At 36.9% G+C, this 25,355-nt stretch overlaps 1 protein-coding gene across 2 annotated transcripts in view; it reads right to left on the bottom strand.

Annotated features, from left to right (window-relative positions):
* Positions 1-25,355, bottom strand: part of NRDC (nardilysin convertase) — a 99,337-nt gene that overhangs the window by 73,095 nt on the left and 887 nt on the right. Inside the window, exons 2-6 of one of the 2 annotated variants that reach the window (XM_061411986.1) lie at positions 4,979-5,300; positions 2,261-2,394; positions 1,251-1,320; positions 1,013-1,094; positions 35-188 (exon numbers count right to left, since the gene is read on the bottom strand). In XM_061411986.1, coding sequence (XP_061267970.1) covers positions 35-188; positions 1,013-1,094; positions 1,251-1,320; positions 2,261-2,394; positions 4,979-5,300 — 762 coding nt within the window. The remainder of the gene's footprint in view (positions 1-34; positions 189-1,012; positions 1,095-1,250; positions 1,321-2,260; positions 2,395-4,978; positions 5,301-25,355) is intronic. The other variant, XM_061411987.1, reaches the window with a different exon arrangement.

Here is a 25,355-nt window from a genome sequence, read left to right as displayed (position 1 = left end):
CAATCAAAATAAAAATATATTTTGGGTTAGTTACCTATCCAGGGCTTCTTTGAAGTACTTCCTCTGGACATCAAACTGAAAGACTGTACGTTCACAATCAGTTGAAGCATTATCACTGCCCCCATGTTTCTTCAGGAAGGCATCAAATCCATTTTCATCTGGATATTTCAAGCTACCCATGAACACCACTAAGTGAAAAGAATTCAAAGTCACAGAACACAAAGATACAGACAATGCTTTTATTAACAAGGATGAAATTTCAAAACAAACTGGTAGAAAATATGCCAACAGTGATTACATCTGGATAATACTTATTTTCTTCATTGTACTTCTGTTTTTTTAACTTTCTATAATGCTCATATATTATTTTTAAATTAAAAAACTAAATATTTTTAATGAAATACGTAATTTATTTGTAAAAGGTTAAAATGTAAACTGACATATATGCAAATTAATTTCTACTATAAAAACTCATAAGGTAAGAAATTCACCCTTGAGTACCTTAGAAAACTAGCATACAAAGAAGTAGTAATTCAAGAGTTCATAACTGAATAGCATTCACAAAGGTTTTACTTGGGTACATAAATAATTACACTGAAGATTTACTGTTTTGCTTTGATATTAATAGTGCCTTTTTATTTTTTGTATTTCTAATGCTTTGACATCTTGAGGCCTTGCCAGTCCTGGAAGGAACTGCCCCTCCCAAGATGATAGTCTAAACTCCTAAAGATCAGCAATTTCCTCCTGATTGGTTGGCCTTACTGTACCTGAATAATAAGACTTACATTTTAAAATAGTTTTCTAAGCAGTTTCACGCTAATCCTCAAAACAAATACACTCAAGATTAAAATTAAGTCTTTCCCCTATGATATTCACTAAGATTTTTTTCTTAGTTTTTCTCTTATTAAACATTATCACAATCCTATCAAACCAGTTACTTATCTGTGAAATCAATTCTTACAAATTTGGAGGAAAAATCACACCCGGCAATGGTATTTTACAAAGATCTTACTGTGCTCCAAAAAGTGTGCCAGCCCGGGCAGGTCATCTGGATCAGCAAAACTCCCAACTCCAACACAAAGAGCCGCTGCAGACTGGAGTAAGTAGAACACATACAAATAGTGAGTCAATCCTACAGGAATAATAATGTCATCTCATTTTAAGGATTCACTTGGAGATGGACCTTATCCAACAGAAAGCAAGAGAATTCTTTCCCTGAGAATCTGGAGGAGCAGCAAAGTGAAACTCACCAGAACTGTGTCAGTTTCACCCTGCTGCTCCTCCTCTTGCCATCCTGCAAAATGCTGAACAGGTGCAGACCTAAGGGAAAAAGCAGAAACAGACAGGAAAAAAAGCCAAAGGGGACTGGCCAGCCCACCCAAGTATCATTTTGTGTCAGCATTTCAAAGTTCTGAACCAAGTTTGTTTCCTGATTAACCAGATTTCAGAAATCTGCAGAAGTAATATATCTGAGATTTTCTCTAAAGATCTCTAAACAATTAAAGGCTCTGTGTTCATTAATTCAAGTTACTAGATGGAAACTTCTCAATATGTCACTCAGAAAATATTGTTTTTATTAAAACAGGGCATAAGATAACAACTCAAGAAAACATCTAACAAAGATAATAAATTAATGGTTATTAAAAATCTTAAGCCATTAAAGAACTACAGAACTAAACTTTAAAGAGGCTTTTTAGTTCTTCACTTCTTATATAAAGGTATAAAAAATACATTACTTATTGGTTCACATTTTCCAAGTACTTTGGGAAAATCAATTTGCAACAAAATAGATAGTCAGGAGGTATGCCAAATTCTGCATTTAAAATGATCAGGGCAACCATTATATCAAAGTAAGTTAAAGGACATAAAAAAAGGAGAGAAAAATAGTCAATTTGAATCCTAAAGGATAGAAAGCTGAATTATTAACTTTCCCAAATTTTACAAATGTCAATTTTAAAGGGCTAACACATTTGATGACACAGATTATTCTGATAAATAGTTATCCTCTTAGAAGGCTTTAAAAAAAAAAATAGTGTATACCTGGTATAAAGTCTAACCATGTGTTGGCGGGGCGGGGCGGGGCGGGGGGGTGGGCAGGCAGGAGGTGTACGTTTTTGGAAGAACCAAACAGCCTCACGTGATACTCATAAATCCCTTATTTAAGACGTAGACACATAAACTCAGTTAAAACATGACGGAATATCCACTTCTTCAAAGCACAGTCTAATGGGTTCTGTGATGTGTTTAATAGATGCCTAACCTGCTTTCAGCTCCAACTACCCCATTAAGATTTCTTGTCTTGAACAGCTGGGTTGAAGACATTTTTGTATAAGTTGACTTAAACCACAGTTTATCAGTCAGCTTTGACCACAGCAAAAACAGGCTCTGCAATTGCTAGAAAAGAAATTCATACTTGAGAATTATCTATCCAAAAAATTCATACTTGAGAAATTCATACTTGAGACTTGATTTAAGAAAGCCTTGAACAAATCATAATTCAGCATATATCATACTTAAATTCCAATCTTGTTAATTTATCAACTTTAAGATCAAGAACTTTAAAGATCTAAAACTTTAAGATCAAGAACAACTTCCCTCTGGGAGGAAGAAAGTGGAAGAGGGTAAAAATGATGATTAAAAGAGTAGCCAATTTCCTAATTGGGTAAATGTTCTCCAAAAACCTCAGAAAACTTTCTTCCTACTATCCTTACAAATTCACATATTCATCTTAAACACAGTTCACATTTTTCAAATAAAAAATCATAAAACCACTGCAAAATCCTATACTACTCTTAAGCCATCTCTTATCTAGACTATCTATTTTATTTACCTTTTGTAGGCATTTATTCATTCAGTGAATATAAATAATTTTCCATGACTACAATCATGGGATCTTTCCTTTCACTAGTGTACCCACAGCATAAAACAATTTGATCTCGTCTTCAAACTGCACTAACCTCTTCCATTCCTTTCTAAAATCCAGAAAATCAGCTATCAGTATCTTATGAGGGAATATATCATACCAAGTTCTCAGAAAAGACAGGCAGCATCTAAGCCATTGTTTAAATGATCACTAGATTCTGACCCTGCTGCTTCTAGACAAGGTAACATTTAGAGTTTGATGTATGTAATAAGCAAAATAAAAAGGGGTACCCAAAATACTGGATGCACATCTTCTTTTGTCAAACAGGTTCACAATTGCTATATAAACCTAAAATATTTTATTACATCTTGACAATAAAATTGGCTGTCAAAAAATTTTTTAACTTAATCCTAGAGTTTTGCTTATCAGTTGATAGAGGGTATGAAGAAGTCCAAATACAGGAAAAGCTATTAATAGAGATACAGGAAGAAGTTTATAAACCAGGAATATTCAGTTATGAAGTTATAACACAGTAAGTCTGGAGCGAAAATGGACTTCAAAATTTATGTAACCTAATTCTCTTGTTTTAGAAATGAGGGGAAAAAATGAGAAAATGAAAAGGTCTAAGATCCTTTGTAAAGATAATGACAGTCTCAGAATTAGAATTCAGGTTTCCTAACTATCACTATTCTTCCCACTTGACTTATTTCTTCCCTTCTATTATTTCTCTATTTGGAATTATAAGATCTATTTTAAATTAAAAGTGAGTTGATTAACTCCTAATTTATTTATAAAGACTTTAGTATAGACTATAAAGACAACAGACTATCTACATATATATAATTTATTCCCTGGTGTTTTGGTTTTTATCCCCAAAGCCTTCCAAGCTAAAATCACTTGGCCTATCTTGCTCTGCCAAAACAGGCATCAATTATAATCTGAATAGCAAGAGGGAATAGTTTCTTTAAACATGACTCAACCCCTTCAACACCTAAGTGAAACAACAGGCACAATCTTCTTTAAAAAAATTTTTTTTTTCCAGAAGAGTACCTATCAATTTATCTAAGACATATCTACTACTTACATTTCAAACTGTCACATTTTGAGGGCTGATTTTATAGTGTTATACATGTGATCTTTTAGATTTTAGTGTTAATAATCTGAACTTTAATTCATTTTTTGAGAATGATACCATGTTGAATATATTACCAATATTTAAGATACTAGCTTTAACAAACATTTGCTGGTCAATTCCACTATAATGGCTCCAGAATATTATACTCCAATATTGGTATTTTCTACTTCAAAATGGAAGCATTCTTCAAAAAATATCCAGAGAGGAATATTATTTCTATCAACCAGTACTTATCTATTCACCTACTGTTATTAATATGTTTCACTAACTAAGCTCAACTCCCCATTTCTATTTCAATTCTTCCAAATTACTTATTAATTATTTGGACCACTGATGCTTCCCCATAAAAATACAAATCACATTCAGTTACTTACATAGAAATCACCCATGAGGATTCTCAGAAACACAGGCCTATGTAAGAATTCTACACTACACTTGTTCTTCTCTTATGCTTTTTCCAGTCTCTCCAAGGATAACGCATTCTCTTATTCCTCTATCCCACGCTAAGAACTTTGCAGATTCACAGCTCCAGGCATTTGTTTTTAAAATATGTTGTCAAATACACCCAGTGATTATCTCTGAGAGTTATGGTTATGGGCAACTTTTATATTTTTATTTTCCATTAGCTTCTATAATGAGCATTTGTCACTTTTACAATACAGCAAAAATAAGCTTTTTTTCCCTAAATTTTTTGGCCACACATTCTAGCATGAGGGATCTTAATTCCCCGACCAGGGATCAAACCCAGGCTCCCAGCATTTGAAACAGAGTCTTAACCACTGCTAACCACTGAACCACCAAGGAAGTCCCTAGAGGAAAATATTTTTTAAAATGTAATCTTTACATAGAATAAATATTCTCTTACTGAAGATCAACAGATACATACTTCCTATTTGCCAGTAAGAGACAAAACATAAGTTTGGAACTTATTACAAAGAATTCCCAAATTAGAAAAAGATGTTAACAGACATGACTCACACCTGTTTTTCAGTGGTTTTCTTTCTAGCTTCTGCCCTCTCTTCTAATTCTTCCAACTCATTATCCTCAGCGTCAAGATCATCATCATGTTCATCATCATCATCTTCAAATTCATCTTCATCATCAAAACCTTCTTCATCATCATCTTCTATTTCTGCTCCAGAATCTTCATCATCATCATCGTCATCGTCGTCATCATCATCATCATCTTCTTCTTCCTCCTCTTCTTCCTCTTCATCATCTGTTGCATCACCCATTTTACCTTCCATATTACTTAGGTCTGAAATCAAAAGTGCCTGCAAGCCATTTCGTAATTTGATGTACCTAAAAAATAAAAAATGAAAAAAAAAAAAATCACAAAACATTCAAGTCAGCTCTTCATTATACTATGACACTGAAAGATGAACTCCCCAGGTTGGTAGGTGCCCAATATGCTACTGGAGAACAGTGGAGAAATAACTCCAGAAAGAAAGACAAGACACAGCCAAAGTGAAAACAATGCCCAGTTGTGGATGTGACTAGTGATGGAAGTCAAGTTCGATGCTGTAAAGTGCAATATTGCATAGGAACCTGGAATGTTAGGTCCGTGAATCAAGATAAATTGAAAGTGGTCAAACAGGAGACAGCAAGAGTGAAGATCGACATTTTAGGAATCAGTGAACTAAAATGGACTGGAATGGGTGAATTTAATTCAGATGACCATTATATCTACTACTGTGGGCAAGAATCTCTTAGAAGAAATGGAGTAGCCCTCATGTCAACAAAGAGTCCAAAATGCAGTATTTGGGTGCAATCTCAAAAATGATAGAATGATCTCTGTTCGTTTCCAAGGCAAACCATTCAATATCACAGTAATCCAAGTCTATGCCCCAAGCAGTAATGCTGAAGAAGCTGAAGTTGAACAGTTCTATGAAGACCTACAAGATCTTCTAGAATTAACACCCCAAAGCAATGTCCTTTTCATCATAGGGGACTGGAATGCAAAAGTAGGAAGTCAAGAGATACCTGGAATAACAGGCAAATTTGACCTTGGGGCACAAAATGAAGCAGGGCAAAGGCTATCAGAGTTTGCCAAGAGAACACCCTCTTCCAACAACACAAGAGAAGACTCTACACATGGACATCACCAGATGGTCAATACCGAAATCAGATTGATTATACTCCTTGCAGCCAAAGATGGAGAAGCTCTATACAGTCAGCAAAAACAAGACCAGGAGCTGACTGCGGCTCAGATCATGAACTCCTTATTGCCAGATTCAGACTTAAATTGAAGAAAGTAGGGAAAACCACTAGACCATTCAGGTATGACCTAAATCAAATCCCTTATGATTATACAGTGGAAGTGACAAACAGATTCAAGGGATTAGATCTGATAGAGGGCCTGAAGAACTATGGATGGAGGTTCGTGGCATTGTACAGGAGGCAGTGATGAACACCATCCCCAAGAAACAGAAATGCAAAAAGGCAAAATGGTTGTCTGAGGAGGCCTTACAAATAGCTGAGAAAAGAAGATAACCTAAAGACAAAGGAGAAAAAAAAAACATCTGAATGCAGAGTTCCAAAGAATAACAAGAAGAGATAAAGTCTTCCTCAGTGATCAATGCAAAGAAACAGAGGAAAACAACAGAATGGGAAAGATTAGAGATCTATCTCTTCAAGAAGATCAGAGATACCAAGGGAATATTTCATGCAAAGATGGGCACAATAAAAATAGAAACGTATGGACCTAACAGAAGCAGGAGAGATTAAGAGGAGGTGGCAAGAATACACAGAAGAACTATAGAAAAAAGATCTTCATGACCCAGATAACCACAATGGTGTGATCACTCACCTAGAGCCAGACAACCTGGAGTGCAAAGTCAAGTGGGACTTACGAAGCATCACTACAAACAAAGCTAGTGGAGGTGATGGAATTCCAGTTGAGCTATTTCAAATCCTAAAAGATGATGCTTTTAAAGAGCTGAACTCAATATGCCAGCAAATGTGGAAAACTCAGCAGTGGCCACAGGACTGGAAAGGGTCAGTTTTCATTCCAATCCCAAAGCAAGGCAATGCCAAAGAATGTTCAAACTATCGCACCATTGCATGCATTTCACATGCTAGCAAGGTGATGCTCAAAATCCTTCAAGCTAGGTTTCAACAGTATGTGAACCAAGAACTTCCAGATGTACAAACTGGATTTAGAAAGGGCAGAGGAACCAGAGATCAAACTGCCAACATCCACTGGATCATAGGAAAAGCAAGGGAATTCCAGGAAAACATCTGCTTCACTGTCTACACTAAAGCCTTTGACTGTGTGGATCATAACAAACTGGAAAATGGAATACCAGATAACTTCACCTGTCTCTTGAGAAATCCGGATGCAGGACAAAAAGCAATAGTTAGAACCTTACATGGGAACAACAGACTAGTTCAAAACTGGGAAAGGAGTACAACAAGGCTGTATATTATCACTTTGTTTACTTAACTTATATGCAGAGTATACCATGCAAAATGCTGGGTTGGATGACTAACAAGCTGGAATTAAGATTGCTGGGAGAAATATCAACAACCTCAGATATTCAGATGACACCACTGTGACAGCAGAAAGCAAAGAGGAACTACAGAGCCTCTGGATAAGGGTGAAAGAGAAGAGTGAAAAAGCTGGCTTAAAGCTCAACATTCAAAAAACGAAGGTCATGGCATCCAGTCCCATCACTTCACAGCAAACAGATGTGGGAAAAGTGGAAACAGTGACAGATTTTATTTTCTTGTACTCCAAAATCACTGTGGATGGTGACTGCAACTACGAAATTAAAAGAAACTTGCTCCTTGGAAGAAAAGCAATGACAAACTTAGCATATTAAAAGGCAGAGAAATCACTTTGCTGAAAAAGGTCTGCATAGTCAAAACGATGATTTTTCCAGTAGCCATATACAGATACAAGAGGTGGACCACAAGTCTGAGTGCCAAAAAATTGATGCTTTCAAACTGTGGTGTTAGAGAGACTCTTAAGAGTCCCTTGGACTGTAAGATCAAATCAGTCCATCCTAAAGGCAATCAACCCTGAATATTCATTGGAAGGACTGATGCTGAAGTTGAAGCTCAATACTTTGGTCACCTGATACAAAGAGCTGATTTACTGGAAAAGATCCTAATGCTGGAGAAGATCCAAGGTAAGAGAAGGGGGCGACAGTGAATGAGATGGTTAGATGGCATCATCAACACAATGGACATGAATTGGAGCAAACTCAGGGAGATAGTGAAGGACAGGGAAACCTGGCGAGCTGCAGTTCATGGGGTCAAAAAGAGTCACACAGGACTTAGCGACTGAACAACAATCCCTATCCTCTTTTATACTGTTTTAACTTTTTTTCACATCATTTATCATCCTTTTTTCTGGTTTTGGTTTTGTTTCATTTTTAAATTTTCTGTCTGCACCTTTAGAAAGTTAGCTCTGAGGACAGGCTTTTCTTTTTCTTCATAGCTATATTTCTAGCACCTAAGTCATTGCCTGGCACTTAGGAAACATTTAAGAAACATTTGCTGAATGAGCAGAATGCCAATGCCCAAAGGGGGCCTGATATATAATAGGTATTTAATGTGCCAAGTGAAACAAAATATCAGGTAGTTCTATAAAATAAATAAAACTATGTGTACACACATACACAAAAATGTACACAAATATACATTAAATGTACATAAGTGAAGTGAGTGAAAGTCGCTCCGTCATGTCCAACTTTTTGCGACCCCATGGACTATCCAGTCCATGGAATTCTCCAGGCCAGAATACTGGAGTGGGTAGCCTTTCCCTTCTCCAGGGGATCTTCCCAACCCAGGGATCTAACCCACGTCTCCGGCACTGCAGGCAGATCTTCACCAGCTGAGCCACAAGGGAAGCCCAAGCATACTAGAGTGGGTAGCCTTTCCTTTCTCCAGGGGATCTTCCCGACCCAGGAATCAAACCCGGGTTTCCTGCACTGCAGGCGGATTCTTTACCAATTGAGCTATGAAAGCGAAAGTGAAGTCACTCAGTCGTGTTCGACTCTTTGCAATCCCATGGACTGTAGGCTTCTCTGTCCATGGGATTTTCCAGGCAAGAGTACTGGAGTAGGTTGCCATTGCCTTCTCCAGAGGATCGTCCCAATTCAGGGATCGAACCCGGGTCTCCCACATTGTAGGCAGACGCTTTTACCATCTGAGCCACCAAGGAAGTCGGTAAAAGCCCTAAATGTACATAAAGGTGTAGCAAAAGAACTAAAAGGACACAAACCAAATGTAATAGTAATATATATACATATATATATATATGGAGAGAGAATAAAATTAGAACAAGATACAAGAACTTTAATGCTTTACACTATAGTTTCTACATATTTTTCAATCTTTTGTAATAATAAAACACATTGTTTGTATAATAAAAAATAATGACAATCCAAAACCCACTCCTTAACAAATTAAGTACACACACAAACACATACAACCCTTAGCTTGAATTAACTTCTAAGGGTTAAATTCAAGAGAGAATTAACTTCTATAAATCAAACATCAAATCTATTTAAAGACAGTCATGGACAAAATGCTCTTCATCATCACTTATTCAACACTGTATTAGAAGTGCTAGCAAATGAAAACAAATCCACAATATAAATGAACAAGAAAGAACTATAAGGCCAAAATATTGAAAGCTAAAACAATTCACTGCAAAACTATATGGTTAACTACAGAATGCAAAAGAATTTTTAAAAAATGAGTAAAAAAAGTGTTCAGCAAAGCATCCAAAATCAAGAACCATAAAAAAAAAAATCACAAATTTCCTATAGACCAAAGCTAATCAATTAAAATGAGATTTAAGTAAAAGATTCTATTCACAAAAGCAAAAGAAACTATAGTACATCCAATAACCACTCACATTTTATGTAATAACTTATATATCTTAATCCATTTAATCTTCATAATAACCCTAATGAGTTGTTATTCCCAATTTAGGGATGAGGAAACTAAAGCACACAAAAAAAGGATTTTTATTTGCCTAAGTTTAGCAGGGATTGAGCCCAAGTAGCATGGCACCAGAAGCCAATCTGTTCCTCATCCAACAACAGAAAACTAGAAAACTTTACATGAGAAGATAACAGACTTGACTAGTCATACCATGCAGCTGGAATGGGAACACCAAGTATTACAAAGATAAAAATTATTCCCCCAAATTAGCCTATAAATTCAAGGCAATTCCAATTTTAAAAGCCCAATAAGTTTGTATTTGTGTGTGTGTGTGTGTGTGTGTGTGTGTGTAACTAGCTGTCGAGACTGCGCTATGCTCTGTTGTGTCTGACTCTTTGCAGTCCCATGGGCTATAGCCCCCCACAGGCTCTTCTGTCCATGGAATTTTCCAGACAAGAATACAGAAACAGGTTGCCACTCCCTATTCCAGGGCATCTCCCCAACCCAGGGATTGAACCTGCATCTCTTGTACCTCCTGCATTGCATATGGATTTTTACCACTGCACTACCTGGGTAACTTGGCATAATGATTCTAAAATTCATATGGACAAAAAAAAAAAAAATACGCCAAGAACTTTTTCAAAAGGGAAAACATGACGGGAACTGCCTTACTAATTATGAAATATAATCTTTTAAAGCAATTAAAATTAAAGAGTATACTAGAACAAGAATACCGACAGATCAATTTAAGAAAACAGGTTCTAGAAACAGAGCACTGCTTATAATATCATTGTAACACTGTTTACTATGATTCAATAAATGATTTTGAAACAACAGGTAATTCTTTAGGGAGATAAAATAGCCATTTCTACCTTACACCTAACACATATAAATTCAATAGCTTATAGAGCAAAAGAAAAAAAGTCTTAAAAGTAATTATGAGAAAATACTGTTATAATATTGGGGTGAAGAAAATTTATGCTAAATAAGATACAAAATTATTGTTTTGGGGGAGATTTCACTATATTCTAACTTAAAATTCTTCTAAAACAAAACATCATAAACTAAATCTAACAGAAAACTGTATACTTAGAGAAGAGAATAACAATATACAAAAGAAGTGTCAGTCCCTCAGTCGTGTCAGACACCCTTTGTGACCCCATGCACTGTAGCCCACCAGGCTCCTATGTACATGGGATTTCCCAGGCAAGAATACTGGAGTGAGTTGCCATTCCCTTCTCCAGGGGATCTTTCCAACCCAGGGATCGAACCCAAGTCTCCTGCATTGCAGGCAGATTCTTTACCATCTGAGCCACCAGGGAAGCCTGTAACAAGATATGAATTCCTTCAAATCAATAAGAGCATAAAACAAAAACAAATAAAAATAAGTTTAAAAATATATACAAACAGGGTATTCTCACGTGCTTGCTTATGAGTCTCAGTGGGTATAGTATTTTTGTAGTATATGGCAAACCTATTTTCTTAACAATGATAACTCTGTATACCTTTTACCCCAGTGATTACATTTCTAGATGTCTCACAGAAATAGTCACACACATGCACAAAGATATGTAACAATGTTCACTGCAGCAACATTCGTGATAGAGAAAAGTTGGAAATCATCCAAATTTCCACATAGAGAAAAACATGCAAATAAATTATCTCCTGGCTGTACCATAGTATATTATATAACTTTGAAGACCTCATTTTCATATACACAGATAAAATAATTAGCCACTCAGGTTCTAGTCTTACATTGCTATTTCTAGACCTAGATAGTGCTAAATCATTACAGGTTAAAAAGGGTACTTGGGAAGATAACCATGAAATATATAACTTGTCATTACCTCCCAACTAAACCATGTAGTCTCTATTTATGTGTGTGTGTGTTGACTGTGTATAAATTTTTGGAGGAGTAAGGCTCTTCTAAGATGTCTAAGAAAACCTCTCTCCCTTTAACTTATTCAACCTGTCTACCTCAATTTGGTTTCACCCTCTCATGGTTCCCGTACTGACTATAAAGACTGAAGTAGGAACTTCCCCAGCAGTTCAGTGGTTAAGAATTGGTGCCTTCACTGTCAGACTCAGGTTAGATTTCTGGTTGGGGAACTAAGATCCCCCAAATCCTGCAGTATGATCAAAAAAAGAAAAAGAATTAAAAGACTGAAGTAGGTCTTTTTCACTCTCCTTTTTCACTTTCATCAAGAGGCTTTTTAGTTCCTCTTCACTTTCTGCCATAAGGGTGGTGTCATCTGCATATCTGAGGTTATTGAGATTTCTCCCGGCAGTCTTGATTCCAGCTTGTGCTTCTTCCAACCCAGCATTTCTCACGATGAACTCTGCATATAAGTTAAATAAGCAGGGTGACAATATACAGCCTTGACGTACTTTTCCTATTTGGAACCAGTCTGTTGTTCCATGTCCAGTTCTAACTGTTGCTTCCTGACCTGCATATAGGTTTCTCAAGAGGCAGATCAGGTGGTCTGGTATTCCCATCTCTTTCAGAATTTTCCACAGTTTATTGTGATCCACACAGTCAAAGGCTTTGGCATAGTCAATAAAGCAGAAATAGATGCTTTTCTGGAACTCTCTTGCTTTTTCCATGATCCAGCGGATGTTGGCAATTTGATCTCTGGTTCCTCTGCCTTTTCTAAAACCAGCTTGAACATCAGGGAGTTCACAGTTCACGTATTGCTGAAGCCTACCTTGGAGAATTTTGAGCATTACTTTACTAGCGTGTGAGATGAGTGCAATTGTGTCGTAGTTTGAGCATTCTTTGGCATTGCCTTTCTTTGGGATTGGAATGAAAACGGACCTTTTCCAGTCCTGTGGCCACTGCTGAGTTTTCCAAATTTGCTGGCATATTGAGTTGCAGCACTTTCACAGCATCATCTTTCAGGATTTGAAATAGCTCAACTGGAATGCCATCATCTCCACTAGCTTTGTTCATAGTGATGCTTCCTAAGGCCCACTTCACTTCACATTCCAGGATGCCTGGCTCTAGGTGAGTGATCACACCATCGGGATTATCTGGGTCGTGAAGATCTTCTTTGTACAGTTCTTCTGTGTATTCCTGCCACCTCTTCTTAATATCTTCTGCTTCTGTTAGGTCCATACCATTTCTGTCCTTTATTGAGCCCATCTTTGCATGAAATGTTCCCTTGGCATCTCTAATTTTCTTGAAGAGATCTCTAGTCTTTCGCATTCTGTTGTTTTCCTCTATTTCTTTGCATTGATCACTGAGGAAGGCTTTCTTATTTCTTCTTGCTATTCTTTGGAACTCTGCATTCAGATGCTTATATCTTTCCTTTTCTCCCTTGCTTTTCGCTTCTCTTCTTTTCACACCTATTTATAAGGCCTCCTCAGACAGCCATTTTGCTTTTTTGCATTTCTTTTCCATGGGGATGGTCTTGATCCCTGTCTCCTGTACAATGTCACAAACCTCTGTCCATAGTTCATCAGGCACTCTATCACATCCAGTCCCTTAAATCTATTTCTCACTTCCACTGTATAATCATAAGGGATTTGATTTAGGTCATACCTGAATGGTCTAATGGTTTTCCTTACTTTCTTCAATTTAAGTCTGAATTTGGCAATAAGGAGTTCATGATCTGAGCCACAGTCAGCTTTGCTTAGAAGGAACCAAATGAGAGAATACAATTCATTTATAGTCTAGTTAGTGCTCAGTACTTGCTCAGTAGCATATTTTTAGAATAGGGTTACTATAAAGATTAAATGAGATATTATATAAATTTTTTAGTACCTAGTAAGAATCCAACAAATACCAGTTATTATTAGGAGAATTAAGATCATCGGTGGTGGTGGTAATGAAAATATAAAACTTCTATAAACACATCTCTAGTGTACCAGGTGAATTTTTCAAACTACAATCAATTTCCAACCTTTCTGCAAATTAATTCCAGTCCAACCATATAACTAAGCCCATCATCCCTGCCACAAAAAAAAAAAAAAAAGAGAGAGAGAAATACACACACACTAGAAAGGGATTATAATCTACTCAGTTTCCTTTGAGTTGGATAGGCTTAATGACTGACTTCATTCTAGGAACCAGTATGAATATAAGACCTATGTCAGAGTGGAAGTCCCAGAACAAACCATCTTCTTGTCTGCCAGTTCTCCCGATTAAAGAATATCCCAGAAAAAAAGCCAGATCACCAAGAGTTATCCCACATATCTATCAAATCCATTATGATTGAGTCTACACCAAAGGATTCAGTTGAGAATAAACAGATTTCTAAGTTAAAATCTGACAATCTAAACTATAAAATGCTAATGATTAAATTATGATATATCTATACCTTGAACTTCTAACTACACAAAACATTGAAAAGCACAACAAAAAAATGTTCACACATTTGTTAAATATAGTATTATACCATTTTAAAACTATAAATTACAACTGCATAGCAAAAAAGAAATAAGGTTATAAAAAACATTGCCAGTGGTTAGTGCTGGATGGAATAATTGTAGGAAATTAAAATTTTTTCTTATCTAAATTTCCTTCAAGAAACAAATAATACTTTGTCTATTGATCAATCTTTTTTAATTACTAAAAAGTAAACAACTCAAGTCAAATCTCTACTTTTCTCTAGAAATGAGCTTGCTTAATATCATTTCTGTGCATATCTAAACACAGAAAATTATATTTTAGGTAAATATATAATGTGAAGTGTTGTTTTCCGGGGTATTTTTCTTTCTAAAAATGGAATTGTACAATATATTTTGGTTTGCAACTGGCTTTTTTCATTCAACAGTAAACCATGGGACATTTCTCCATATTTATATATAAAACCATCTATTCTTATAGCTATATACTGTTTTCACTGTAGAATGGTGTAACAATTTTTAGCCAAAGAATGGACTATAAAGTTATTGCCAATTTTTTTGCTATTACAGTGCTGTAAATATCATTTAATAACTGTGAACATATTAAAAGAATAATGGCTAATATCTGAATGCTTATTATATGCCAACTGCCACAAGCTTTTATATGAACTAAGCATACTACAATATCACTATTCATATTATTATTATTATTTGTACAACACATTTTTTTCTCTGTAACCTGCCTATTCATACTTGTTTCCTCTGAAAATTGAGTTCTTTTTTTAAAAAATTGGCCAGGATACAAATTTGATTTTAAAAGTTTCCAGCAGACTATTCCCAGGAGTTCCGTGAAAATGTCTGGCATATGGGCATTTATACATTCCACAAATACTATCTGAGAAGCTGTGAGTGAGCAAAACAGACTTGAACTCTGGATTCTAAACTTTCAGCCTAGCAAACACTGGGTTAATAAGAGGAAAGCAAAAAAGAGTGAACAGGGGAACACATCAATTAGAGAAACACTACACCAGTCAATACACAATTATAATTACCTCTTAAAACAGTCTTGCCTCATCCTGTGATCTTAGCTACTACTGATTAAGCTGCTGCTGCTGCTGCTGCTGCAGCTGCTAAGTCACGTCAGTCGTGTCTGACTCCGTGCAACCCTATAGATGGCAGCCCACCAGGCTCCCCATCCCTGGGATTCTCCAGGCAAGAACACTGGAGTGGGTTGCCATTTCCTTTTCCAATGCACGAAAGTGAAAAGTGAAAGTGAAGTTGCTCAGTTGTGTCCGTCTCCTAGCGACCCCCTGGACTGCAGCCCACCAGACTCCTTCGTCCATGGGATTCTCCAGGCAAGAGTACTGGAGTGGGGCGCCATTGCTACTACTAGCTTAATCTTATGGAGAAGGAAATGGCAACCCACTCCAGTGTTCTTGCCTAGAGAATCCCAGGGACGGGGAGCCTGGCGGGCTGCCGTCTATGGGGTCGACCGCACAGAGTCGGACACCACTGAAGCAACTTAGCAGCAGCAGCTGCTTAATCTTAAAATAATGCTTTACTTACACAATTTTCATGCTCAAGAACTCATAACTTCTCTCTTTAGTATTTCTTAAGTATACCTACATCATTCTCTACACTATTTCAAACCTTTACTACTAAAGGCTTTCCTTATGTTTCCCACTTCTTCCCCTACAACTTCTTGGAGGACCACTTAGGTAGACCTCAGTGCTTACTTCACAGGAAAAACAAAAGTCCCTAATCCTTCCAGAAGAGAAGGAAATCAACACTTATCAAGCATTTATACAGATCACTTAAAAAAAAGCAGAAGAAATTTCCTGGAGATATGATTAACATTTCAAAAAAGCTTAAAACAAATTACACAGAGAAGTACAATTCCACAGGCTATTATGTGAACCGTGAACTTCCTGATGTTCAAGCTGGTTTTAGAAAAGGCAGAGAAACCAGAGATCAAATTGCCAACATTTGCTGGATCATGGAAAAAGCAAGAGAGTTCCAGACAAACATCTATTTCTGCTTTATTGACTATGCCAAAGCCTTTGACTGTGTGGATCACAATAAACTGTGGAAAATTCTGAAAGAGATGGGAATACCAGACCACCTGATCTGCCTCTTGAGAAATTTGTATGCAGGTCAGGAAGCAACAGTTAGAACTGGACATGGAACAACAGACTGGTTCCAAATAGGAAAAGGAGTTCATCAAGGCTGTATATTGTCACCCTGTTTATTTAACTTATATGCAGAATACATCATGAGAAACGCTGGACTAGAAGAAGCACAAGCTGGAATCAAGATTGCAGGGAGAAATATCAATAACCTCAGATATGCAGATGACACCACCCTTATGGCAGAAAGTGAAGAGGAACTAAAAAGCCTCTTGATGAAATTGAAAGTGGAAAGTGAAAAAGTTGGCTTAAAGCTCAACATTCAGAAAACGAAGATCATGGCATCCGGTCCCACCACTTCATGGGAAATAGATGGGGAAATAGTGAAACAGCGTCAGACTTTATTTTTCTGGGCTCCAAAATCACTACAAAAAAAAAAATACAAAATCACTACAGATGGTGACTGCAGCCATGAAATTAAAAGACGCTTACTCCTTGGAAGGAAAGTTATGACCAACCTAGATAGCATATTCAAAAGCAGAAACATTACTTTGCCAACAAAGGTCCGTCTAGTCAAGGCTATGGTTTTTCCTGTGGTCATATTTGGATGTGAGAGTTGGACTGTGAAGAAGGCTGAGCGCCGAAGAATTGATGCTTTTGAACTGTGGTGTTGGAGAAGACTCTTGAGAGTCCCTTGGACTGCAAGGAGATCCAACCAGTCCATTCTGAAGGAGATCAGCCCTGGGATTTCTTTGGAAGGAATGATGCTAAAGCTGAAACTCCAGTACTTTGGCCACCCCATGCGAAGAGTTGACTCATTGGAAAAGACTCTGATGCTGGGAGGGATTGGGGGCAGGAGGAGAAGGGGACGACAGAGGATGAGATGGCTGGATGGCATCACTGACTCAATGGACGTGAGTCTGAGTGAACTCCGGGAGTTGGTGATGGACAGGGAGGCCTGGCATGCTGCGATTCATGGGGTCGCAAAGAGTCGCACACGACTGAGCGACTGATCTGATCTGATCTGATTACTTAATGCAGATTGGTAAACAATTATTTCAAGGTGTTATTTTCAACAAAATATTCTAATCAAGTCCACATCTGGTACTTAATCACACATTCAAAAGATAAATTATTATACGATGGATGTGAACTATAATGGATCATGTTTAAAGTCCCAGTGAAATACACTGAAAGGCAGGATTAATTCCGTCTGGAAAGGCTTCACAGAGATAATATTTGAGCAGGTCCTGGAAGGATAATTCAGCTCTTCTGCTGCACATACCTCCTGTCTACTTCTGGTTACAAAATTCAGAGAATTTAACTTTGGGATGGGTAAATCTTTAAAAACCATCTAGTATCTAGGTTTCCCAACTTTATTTTAAAGTAACAAAATCTTTCCTTTAAAAGTCTAACTGAAAACTTTAGTATATAGAACAGATAAACGTGGACCTGCTCTTTTGAAAGAAGTTGTTATTGGAAAACATTGCTAGTCTTAACCCCCTTCACTTTAAAATAAGAAAACTGAGACACTAAGAAGGACAATGATTTGACAAAAGACCACAAAAATGTAATAAAAAAAAAAGACCACAAAAATGTAGAACTGCCACAACTACTCAAAGAATACCTTTTAAGCATTATCTTCTCTTTGAAGTCTTTTACTAACTTTCTCCCCAGGTTGAGTTTTACTTCTCACTTTATTCCTTGCTATACCCAGCACATGCTTCTATTATGGTTTCTATAAAACTCTGGTGCTCTAATTATATCGTTCTAATGTGTCTATGTCCCTCTACTATACTGCAAACTCCCTGAAGGCAGGGACTGTCTTAATCATCTTTATATACCCAGTACCCAGAATAAGACTCTTGAGAGTCCCTTGGACTGCAAGGAGATCCAACCAGTCCATTCTGAAGGAGATCAGCCCTGGGATTTCTTTGGAAAGAATGATGCTAAAGCTGAAACTCCAGTACTTTGGCCACCTCATGCGAAGAGTTGACTCACTGGAAAAGACTGATGCTGGGAGGGATTGGGGGCAGGAGGAGAAGGGGACGACAGAAGATGAGATGGCTGGATGGCATCACTGACTCGATGGACGTGAGTCTGAGTGAACTCCGGGAGCTGGTGATGGACAGGGAGGCCTGGGGTGCTGCGATTCATGGGGTCACAAAGAGTTGGACACAACTGAGCGACTGAACTGACTGACTGACCCAGAATAAAATATCATTTATTAAGTTATATTCAACCACGTTTCAGAAGAGATTTAAAGATATCTCAATGCATAGCACACTGTAAGACTTTAGCATTTTTCAAACGAATTTGCCAAAAATGAGGTCATTAAATGAATATATTGAAAGCAATTAGAACAATATCTGACACACAGAGTACTTTCTATAAACATTACCTAATATTATGTAAGTTTATATAGAAAAAAAAAAACAAAACCTGAAGCTATTATTTAATCTGGATGGCAAAAACTAAATAACTTTTCTCAAAGTTTCAACTAGCTCTAATATAACCACATTTTTGATGAGAAGGAAGGAAAATCTGGTCTATTAATAAAGACCTATCGCCTGGGAAAAACAGTATAAAGAGCTGTGTTCTGTTAATCTCTAGACTTAGACTGAAGGAAGAAATTAGGCCTATCTTCAATTTAGGGCTTAAAACACTTCTTTCTCTACTTTAGTTTCAGTCACCTATACGCTGGGGGTGATGGGGAGTGAAAAAGATTATCTCTAAGGTTCTTTCCGGCTCTAACAATGTAGGGGCATAAAACAAATTAAAAATCAGAGTGCTTCAGCTTCCAACTTAATATGAATAAAAACTTAATAAAAACCAGTAAATGGTGCATTGGATTTGGTGTCAGATAGACAGGGTGTTCATATCAACTCTATAATTATTTAGGTGTGTAATTTTAAGAAAGAAGCAAACTCTCTGGATCTCAGTTTCCTCAACCTTTAAAATAAAGTTGGACAATATAATCTCTCTTTAAAATACATTATAAAAGGAGAAATTAACAATAACACAATAATAGTGGGAGACTTTAATACCCCACTTACACCTATGGATAGATCAACTAAACAGAAAATTAACAAGGAAACACAAACTTTAAACGATACAATAGACCAGTTAGACCTAATTGATACCTATAGGACATTTCATCCCAAAACAATGAATTTCACCTTTTTCTCAAGCGCACATGGAACCTTCTCCAGGATAGATCACATCCTGGGCCATAAAGCTAGCCTTGGTAAGTTCAAAAAAATAGAAATCATTCCAAGCATTTTTTCTGACCACAATGCAGTAAGATTAGATCTCAATTACAGGAGAAAAACTATTAAAAATTCCAACATATGGAGGCTGAACAACACACTGCTGAATAACCAACAAATCACAGAAGAAATCAAAAAAGAAATCAAAACTTGCATAGAAACGAATGAAAATGAAAACACAACATCCCAAAACCTGTGGGACACGGTAAAAGCAGTCCTAAGGGGAAAGTTCATAGCAATACAGGTACACCTCAAGAAACAAGAAAAAAGTCAAATAAATAACCTAACTCTACACCTAAAGCAACTAGAAAAGGAAGAAAAGAAGAACCCCAGGGTTAGTAGAAGGAAAGAAATCTTAAAAATTAGAGCAGAAATAAATGCAAAAGAAACAAAAGAGACCATAGCAAAAATCAACAAAACCAAAAGCTGGTTCTTTGAAAGGATAAATAAAATTGACAAACCATTAGCCAGACTCATCAAGAAACAAAGGGAGAAAAATCAAATCAACAAAATTAGAAACGAAAATGGAGAGATCACAACAGACAACACAGAAATACAAAGGATCATAAGAGACTACTATCAACAATTATATGCCAATAAAATGGACAACGTGGAAGAAATGGACAAATTCTTAGAAAAGTACAACTTTCCAAAACTGGACCAGGAAGAAATAGAAAATCTTAACAGACCCATCACAAGCATGGAAATTGAAACTGTAATCAAAAATCTTCCAGCAAACAAAAGCCCCGGTCCAGACGGCTTCACAGCTGAATTCTACCAAAAATTTAGAGAAGAGCTAACACCTATCCTGCTCAAACTCTTCCAGAAAATTGCAGAGGAAGGTAAACTTCCAAACTCATTCTATGAGGCCACCATCACCCTAATACCAAAACCTGACAAAGATGCCACAAAAAAAGAAAACTACAGGCCAATATCACTGATGAACATAGATGCAAAAATCCTTAACAAAATTCTAGCAATCAGAATCCAACAACACATTAAAAAGATCATACACCATGATCAAGTGGGCTTTATCCCAGGGATGCAAGGGTTCTTCAATATCCGCAAATCAATCAATGTAATACACCACATTAACAAATTGAAAAATAAAAACCATATGATTATCTCAATAGATGCAGAGAAAGCCTTTGACAAAATTCAACATCCATTTATGATAAAAACTCTCCAGAAAGCAGGAATAGAAGGAACATACCTCAACATAATAAAAGCTATATATGACAAACCCACAGCAAACATTATCCTCAATGGTGAAAAATTGAAAGCATTTCCTCTAAAGTCAGAAACAAGACAAGGGTGCCCACTTTCACCATTACTATTCAACATAGTTTTGGAAGTTTTGGCCACAGCAATCAGAGCAGAAAAAGAAATAAAAGGAATCCAAATTGGAAAAGAAGAAGTAAAACTCTCACTATTTGCAGATGACATGATCCTCTACATAGAAAACCCTAAAGATTCCACCAGAAAATTACTAGAAATAATCAATGACTATAGTAAAGTTGCAGGATATAAAATCAACACACAGAAATCCCTTGCATTCCTATACACTAATAATGAGAAAACATAAGGAAACAATTCCATTCACCATTGCAACGGAAAGAATAAAATACTTAGGAATATATCTACCTAAAGAAACTAAAGACCTATATATAGAAAACTATAAAACACTGGTGAAAGAAATCAAAGAGGACACTAATAGATGGAGAAATATACCATGTTCATGGATTGGAAGAATCAATATAGTGAAAATGAGTATACTACCCAAAGCAATTTATAGATTCAACGCAATCCCTATCAAGCTACCAACAGTATTCTTCACAGAGCTAGAACAAATAATTTCACAATTTGTATGGAAATACAAAAAACCTCGAATAGCCAAAGCGATCTTGAGAAAGAAGAATGGAACTGGAGGAATCAACCTACCTGACTTCAGGCTCTACTACAAAGCCACAGTTATCAAGACAGTATGGTACTGGCACAAAGACAGAAATATAGATCAATGGAATAAAATAGAAAGCCCAGAGATAAATCCACACACATATGGACACCTTATCTTTGACAAAGGATGCAAGAATATACAATGGATTAAAGACAATCTCTTTAACAAGTGGTGCTGGGAAATCTGGTCAACCACTTGTAAAAGAATGAAACTGGACCACTTTCTAACACCATACACAAAAATAAACTCAAAATGGATTAAAGATCTAAACGTAAGACCAGAAACTATAAAACTCCTAGAGGAGAACATAGGCAAAACACTCTCCAACATACATCACAGCAGGATCCTCTATGATCCACCTCCCAGAATATTGGAAATAAAAGCAAAAATAAACAAATGGGACCTAATTAACCTTAAAAGCTTCTGCACATCAAAGGAAACTATTAGCAAGGTGAAAAGACAGCCTTCAGAATGGGAGAAAATAATAGCAAATGAAGCAACCGACAAACAACTAATCTCAAAAATATACAAGCAACTCCTACAGCTCAACTCCAGAAAAATAAACGACCCAATCAAAAAATGGGCCAAAGAACTAAATAGACATTTCTCCAAAGAAGACATACAGATGGCTAACAAACACATGAAAAGATGCTCAACATCACTCATTATCAGAGAAATGCAAATCAAAACCACTATGAGGTACCATTTCACACCAGTCAGAATGGCTGCGATCCAAAAGTCTACAAATAATAAATGCTGGAGAGGGTGTGGAGAAAAGGGAACCCTCTTACACTGTTGGTGGGAACGCAAACTAGTACAGCCACTATGGAGAACAGTGTGGAGATTCCTTAAAAAACTGGAAATAGAACTGCCTTATGATCCAGCAACCCCACTGCTGGGCATACACACTGAGGAAACCAGAAGGGAAAGAGACACGTGTACCCCAATGTTCATCGCAGCACTGTTTATAATAGCCAAGACATGGAAGCAACCTAGATGTCCATCAGCAGATGAATGGGTAAGAAAGCTGTGGTACATATACACAATGGAGTATTACTCAGCCATTAAAAAGAATACATTTGAATCAGTTCTAATGAGGTGGATGAAACTGGAGCCTATTATACAGAGTGAAGTAAGCCAGAAGGAAAAACATAAATACAGTATACTAACGCATATATATGGAATTTAGAAAGATGGTAACAATAACCCGGTGTACGAGACAGCAAAAGAGACACTGATGTATAGAACAGTCTTATGGACTCTGTGGGAGAGGGAGAGGGTGGGAAGATTTGGGAGAATGGCAATGAAACATGTAAAATATCATGTAGGAAACGAGTTGCCAGTCCAGGTTTGATGCACGATGCTGGATGCTTGGGGCTGGTGCACTGGGACGGCCCAGAGGGATGGTATGGGGAGGGAGGAGGGAGGAGGGTTCGGGATGGGGAACACATGTATACCTGTGGCAGATTCATTTTGATATTTGGCAAAACTAATACAATTATGTAAAGTTTAAAAATAAAATAAAATTAGAAAAAAAAATTTTTTTTAGGGTAAAACAAAGACCTTTGTTTAAGGAATGTGGTTATATGCTACACTTAGATGGGCTGAAAATAGACCTCATATGTTATTTAGGCAGGGATGATGCTCTGTTTGGGGATTCCCAGGTGGCTCAGTGGTAGAGAATACGCCTGCAATGCAGGAGACTTGGGTTTGATCCCAGGGTTGGGAACATCCCTTGTAGAAGAAAATGGCAACCCACTCCAGTATTGTTGTCTGGGAAGTCCCATGGACAGAGAAGCCTGGCGGGCTACGGTCACAGGGTCTCAAAGAGTCGGACATCAACATAGCCACTGAGCATGCACACACACGCACAGTGCTCTACTGAAAATATCACAAAGTGTTTTGGGGTGAAAGGATACCCAGAAAACACTCTAAACCACTATCCAAATCAGTTGATGATAAAAAATAAATTCTTTATAGAGAAAACAATATCTCTGATATTTCAGTGGCAGCCGCATTCTGTGAACTGCTGTTTATATTTCTTTAAATAGCAGCATTATTAGGAGGAGATAGAAATTATAAATCACCTCTGCCATTTTACAGTTATTGGAGTATACACAATATCCATACATGTAAAAAAGAAAAGGATACTACAAAAGTATTAATGCACAGGGTCAGGATTAAAGGTAGCAACCTCTTGTGATCGATACTGTTAACTTTTGTCCTTTAAAAAATTGTGGTAGAAATATATACAACAGAATATGTACTCTTTCAACCATGGTAAGTGTACAATTCAGTGTGAATACATTCACAGTGTTTGATGTTGTTACATTTTTAAAATTAAAACTTTGGAACTAATTGCTTTCAAATCAAAATTTTGTGTTCCTATCTACTGGCTGAAGGAAAGGATGGAAAAACAAGATTAAAAAAGTGGATATGAGATTGAGGAATAAACAAAGTTGATTACAATTTTAAAAAAATAAATAAATAAATAAATAAAATACATTATAGTCATGGCATTCTATGGAATAAGTTACATGTGAAGAAAATATTTAGGTGGGGATTGTTATTACAGATGTTTAGAGGATTATGGTATAAACCAAAAATTGGAAAATTCAGGATTGGGAGAAATCTTACAAGTCTTCTCTGACTCACCCAAATAAGACTCAAGATCTCTCTAATACATTCTTAGAAGAGGGCACCCAACCATTCTTAGCAATGAGAAACAACCCATGGAAATAAGTTACCTCATCTTAGGCCAACTCTAATACCTAAGTTCTTTTAGTGAAACTACATGATCCTTTAGTAACTTCCAGCCATTAGTTTTACCCCTTTCAATTACAGGCACCTCAAGCCATCTATGGGGTCGCACAGAGTCAGACACGACTGAAGCGACTTAGCAGCAGCAGCAGCAAGTAGTTGTGGATAGTGACACTATGCCCCTTACGTATCCTCTTCAGAATTAAAATCCCCAGCTCCTTCAACCTTTCCTCAAATATAATACCAAGTGTCCCTGACCATCCAGCCTGCCTTCCTCAGAAAAACCCCATTCTTGAATAGGATGGAAGAAAAAAGTAAAAACAGAGCTACCATATAACCCTACAATCCCACTCCTGGGCATATATCCAGAGAAAAACATGGTCTGAAAAGATACTTGCACTTCCAGTGTTCACTGCAACACCGTTTACAACAGCCAAGACACAGAAGCAACCTAAATGTCCATGGACAGAGGAATGGATAAAAGACGTAGTACACACACACAATGGAATATTACTCAACCATTAAAAAGAGTGAAATAATGGACCTAGAGAGTGTCATACTGAGTGAAGTCAGAGAAGGAGAAATACCATATGATATCCCTCATATACGGAATCTTAAAAAAAAAAAAAAATACAAATGAACTTAAAAAACCTGAAACTCATAGGCTTAGAAAACGAATTTATGGCTGACTGGTGGAAAAAGGGAATTTGGGAAAGTCAGGTACATACTGCTATAGTTAAAATGGATAACCAACAAGATATTGGATAGCACATGGAACTCTGCTCAACATTATGTGGCAGCCTGGATAAGTGAGCGTTTTGGAGGAGAACGGATACATGCATTTGTATGGCTGAATTCCTTGTTTGTTCACTTGAAACTACTACAACACTGTTAATCCGCTATACCCCAATACAAAATAAGAAGTTTTAAAAAAAAAAAGGAAAGAAAAACCTCCATTCTTGCCTGAGAGAATGTCAAAACTACTCGAATAAACCCTCCC

This window comes from Bos javanicus, chromosome 3 (genome assembly GCF_032452875.1).
Source record: "Bos javanicus breed banteng chromosome 3, ARS-OSU_banteng_1.0, whole genome shotgun sequence".
Lineage (NCBI taxonomy): Eukaryota > Metazoa > Chordata > Mammalia > Artiodactyla > Bovidae > Bos > Bos javanicus.
Note: the sequence above shows the minus strand (reverse complement) of the source record. Positions and strands in the feature narration are given on the sequence as shown.